At 32.9% G+C, this 4854-nt stretch overlaps 1 protein-coding gene across 1 annotated transcript; it reads right to left on the bottom strand.

Moving 5' to 3' along the window:
- Positions 1 to 679: 679 nt before the first annotated feature.
- LOC105803489 (VQ motif-containing protein 22) lies at positions 680 to 1641 on the bottom strand. Its single transcript, XM_012635705.2, has one exon. It carries the CDS (start codon positions 1525 to 1527, stop codon positions 802 to 804), a length of 726 nt encoding a protein of 241 aa, XP_012491159.1. The 5' UTR covers positions 1528 to 1641; the 3' UTR covers positions 680 to 801.
- Positions 1642 to 4854: the final 3213 nt, after the last annotated feature.

Below are 4854 nucleotides of genomic sequence, written 5' to 3'. Positions count from 1 at the left end.
TCAATTGTATAGTTTAGCCTAAAATTTTTGTTTGAAATGATGATTTAACGCGTCACGTCAGCTTACTGTTACACTGTTAACCACAATTAACGGCCTAGTGACTAAAATGTTATAACATGTTAATGTAAATGACTTGAACCTAACATTTCAAACATAAAGAAAACAAAAGTAACTATTTTAATAATTATTTAAAATAAATGAAGAGTATAATATTCTAAAAGATTTCTTTTCACAACTAGTAATGATAATTTATAAATATATGTCCTATTTTTGTTTTGTTCAACAAAAGAAGTAATGTAAATCGTATTTTGCAACATCAGTTTGTATTATTCCTTTGGACATATGTATAATTTGTACTTAAAAATAAAGGATTTTAAGAAATTGATCACGTTTTCTTTTGAGTCACATCGGATTTGAAATTGATATAATAATGTAATTAGAACATGCACTCTCGCCGGAAAAGCTTACTTTCACACGTAGAACCACAGCAGATTTTTCATTTATTTTTCAAAGGAAGAAGAAAACATATGAAAAACTAGATAGCTAAAATTATAAAATTGCTGAAACTGGGTTTACCATAGCAGTAGGCCCTTGGTTTTTGAAAACAACAAACCTTTACCCCCCATTAATTTAATCGCTATAAATTAAAAACCCCCCACTCCAAACGTTTGGAATTGGATTGGCATAAAAAGAAAAAGAAATAAATAAAAAAAAGGAAAATATTTACATTGGTCAATGTTTTAATTTCTCCCTAAGACAAGTCAGTACCTAACATTCTGCTTTATGTCCCTCTCATTAATCTCAAAACATGAGCCTAGGGTTACTCCTATTGTCATTGGATGACGAAGTTGATGTTCTAGAGGCTGGAACCTGTGACGAAGCATCCGACCCTTGCATGTTCACACCACCACCAACACCTAGTCTTTGAAAAAAAAGCTCCCCCGGCGCTGGGCTATTATCATTGCTGTTCAATGAAAACATCAACGGCTGGTTTTGGTGGTGAATTAATTGATTTTGATGCTGCTGCTGTTGTTGATATTGCAAGTGAAAACCAGTGGGAGGAAGCATGAGAGGGTTATTTGGGTTACTATTATGGGGTTGATGACGGGTTCCGAACCCGTACCCGAAATTTGGCCCGCCATGGTGAGGAGCTCCCCCTGCAAAAGGAGCACTGGGACCGCCAGTGAATTGTTGAACCATGGCTCGGAAATTGGTAGTATCCGTGTTGAGCAAGGTAGTAGGGGTTCGCCTCGAAGCCCGTGATCGTCTTCGGACTGGCTTCCCGACGCGCCCTTCGGGGCTCAAATGACCACCGCTTGAACCACCACCTAGTCCCGACCCTAACGAGCTCAAGGGAGCGCTGCTGGAGGTGACAGTTGGAGTGGTGAGGACGGCGGTGTCGGAACCTTGGTCGCCGAACACCGATTCGGACGTCAAAATACGAACGCGGTTCGGTATTTCCTGGTTAGAAAGAGCATGATCGTAAAACTGCGGCCAGTCAGTGGGAGTAGACATGGTCTCACTCATGTCCAGGGCGCAAAAAAGCAGATAAAAATATAGGAGAAATAGTATTCTTTTCTCTTTTGTAAGAAGGGAAAGAAGAGAGCTTAAGTTGAAGGTATTTATGGTGGCCTGGAAGGTGGTCAATGGGAGAATATTGGGGAAATCAGGGCCGCTGATTTCGGTTAAAAGAATGTATCAACAAGGAGGGCACGTGAGAGGGGCACGTGGGGGAAATGGCGGAAACAGACGTTCTGGAAGTGGGGATAGTTTCGTCGAAGGCAGCAAAACAAATTGCTTATCATGACGACGTCATCCATTCAATAACCACGTCAGCTTATGACCTCTTAATTTGTGGTTTGGTGGAAAATGAAGACTTTGGGCTTGCACGTCGGTCTTCAAACATGTAATAAAACCTTTCTACCAAGTGGAAACAGGAAACATCCTAGGTTCCTTCTTTTTCTTGTTCAAATCTTGTTTATTTTTTAAAAATATTTATGGGAGGAATTTTAAAAATTACTATAACAAATTTATTTAGATTATCTTTCGAATTTTGTATTTAATATAAATATATCTGAAAATATATTTTTGTTTAGAAAAGTTATAAAGGAATTAAAAATTAGTGAATATAAAATGTTTCAATTTGGATAGACAATACTCTTTTCATTTTCACTCCATAGAAATTTCAAAGTTAGACCTTTCTTTTCTTTTCAATTCCTAGAACCCCACAATGGAAGTAGAAGACTTAAGGAAAATGTATGTTCAATTCAATAATTTCTTACATATCTATACCGCTTTATATTTGTACCCCAAAATCTCTCTCTCTATATATATCACACCCTCCAATGTAAATTATTGTTTTTACTTTTTTCACATTATATAAAAGATTTATATTTCAATTTTAATTCTTTGTTTATATTTAAAATTTTAATTTTGTCATAATTTGGTACCTCAACTTTTATAACATCATCCAATTAAAATGTTGATATGAATTTTAAAAATTGTGAACACCGTTAAAATTTTCTATTAAATTCATATCCATTACAATGTCCTTTTTCAATTACATGGATGCCGAGTGAGTATTTTTTTTGTTTCAAAATATCATACCAAAAATTTAATAGATGAATTTTAACCGTGTTAACAAATGAACCTAAATTTTAGATTTGAAAAGTAAAAGGACTAAATCCATAAAAATAGAACTATAAAATTAAATTTCAAATATACAACAAATACAAAAATTTTGAGCATATTGTAACTTTTAAATTTTTACTTTATAATTTAATAAAAATTAATTACCCCGATGTAAAAGCTTGGGGGTAAGAATCATAGGGATATTAATTTGATTTATATTTTAATAAATTTACACTCATGATCATGTTCTAAATTATGTACGTCGAATTTAAATAAATTTATTTATTTGATATCATTAAACATATATTAAAATTATTATTTTTATTGATATAATAATTCAGAACTGTAGTTCTAAATCTAACAATTAATTTGTTAAAATACCAATAGCACAAAAGTATACAAGTATATAAAACTAATATATTTTCATACTATATATACTAGTTTTCTTATACATGCGAAGCACGGGTTGATTATATCGATTAATTAATTTACTTTTATTTGTTTCTTAATTTAAAAAGAAATTGTTATGTTTCATTGATAATATAATTACGTAATTAAAACATAAAAACTTTAATTTTTTTTGGTGAATTACAATGAAAAGGCAAAGCTCGAACAACCAAAGTGACTAGCGCGACTTGAAAAATAATAATATTTTGAAATATAACTTTTATAATAGTAGATTTTCTTAGATAATTCCTAGTTTAATTTTAGTTATTAAATAACAAAGGTATAATGAAGTGGTTAATAAATAATTGATTGTAACATTATTTAATTTCTAAAAATAGTGATAAATTTAAACATATATTTTAAAAATAAAAAACTTTGCCCCTTTCTCTCTTTATATTGATGAAATCACTTGTGTAAGGACGAAGCAGGTGCATGATTGTCAAATTTTAGATAACCTCTACCATGCCGTATATATCCTCTCTTTATCGGGAAGAAAAGTAAAACAACAAAGAAAACTAGAGGAAAGTAACAATCTCTTCAAATTGAAAAATGATTTGGGGATGTATGTATATTGCTCGTAATTTAAATTTGAGGAGCAGCTGGTCGTAGGGAAAGTTGAATAATATGAAAGATTAAAATATTCTTTGGGATATATTTAATCATGCTAGCATTTTCAGTAACCTCTCAATAGATTATAATTTAGAAAAGAAATTATACAAAAATAGCAAGGAGTTTAACCAGAACCTAAAAAAATGAGAAGTTACTCACATCATTTAGTCTACTTACTTCACCACTGTTGATGGAAAATTACATATTTAGCGATTCACCCGAAGGCCGAGAATTGTAGGTGGTCTTCTAAGAGATAGAGGAGAGGAACTTTTCGATTTCCATGGCTTTCTTGTATTGAGAGAATGAAGGGACTATCCCAGGGATGATTTATATAGCCCTCACCTCTTATGGGACAACTATGGGGCATATAAGGTCTTTTGGCAAGGTCGTCTTCGTTGACACCATTTTTTTGATGAAAAACGGGATCGACTTGGGTTTTTGAAAATGAAAACGAAAACGAGAGTCTCCACCAATCCTTTTTGATAAGGTGTGATTGGATCACCTCGAAAAGTGGTTGTTTTTAATAAAAAGTTTGATTTTATTAAAACAACAAGTTTAGTCCACGAAATTCAGAAAAACGAGTTCGGGAGTCGGTTACGCACGAGGAAGGATTAGCACCCTCGATACGCCCAAAATTGGTACCTAGTTGATTACTTAATGTCTTAGTATCGAAGATTGAAAACTTTAAAGAAATTTAAAATACGATCCTTAAAAAAAAAACTCGAATGGCATGGATTAAAATTCAAGAGGAAATTTGGCAATTTGGTTAAACGTGAAATCGAAACCCAGCACCTTAGGGCACGTTTCTCGAATTTCCAAACGCAAAACATTGCCTTATTTTTGAAAAGTTTTTTAAAAGGATATTTAACTATTTGGTCGAACGAGAAATCGAAACCCAGTACCTTAGGGCACGTTCCTCGAATTTTCAAACGCAAAATATTGCCTTATTTTGGAAATTTTTGAAAAGGATATTAAGTCATTTGGTGGAATGAGAAATCGAAACCCAGTACCTTAGGGCACGTTCCTCGAATTTCCAAATGCAAAACATTGCCTTATTTTTGAAAAGTTTTTAAAAGGATATTTAGCTATTTGGTCGAACGAGAAATCGAAACCCAGTACCTTAGGGCACGTTCCTCGAATTTCCAAACGCAAAATATTGCCTTATTT

Source organism: Gossypium raimondii, chromosome 11 (assembly GCF_025698545.1).
Source record: "Gossypium raimondii isolate GPD5lz chromosome 11, ASM2569854v1, whole genome shotgun sequence".
Classification (NCBI taxonomy): domain Eukaryota; kingdom Viridiplantae; phylum Streptophyta; class Magnoliopsida; order Malvales; family Malvaceae; genus Gossypium; species Gossypium raimondii.
Note: the sequence above shows the minus strand (reverse complement) of the source record. Positions and strands in the feature narration are given on the sequence as shown.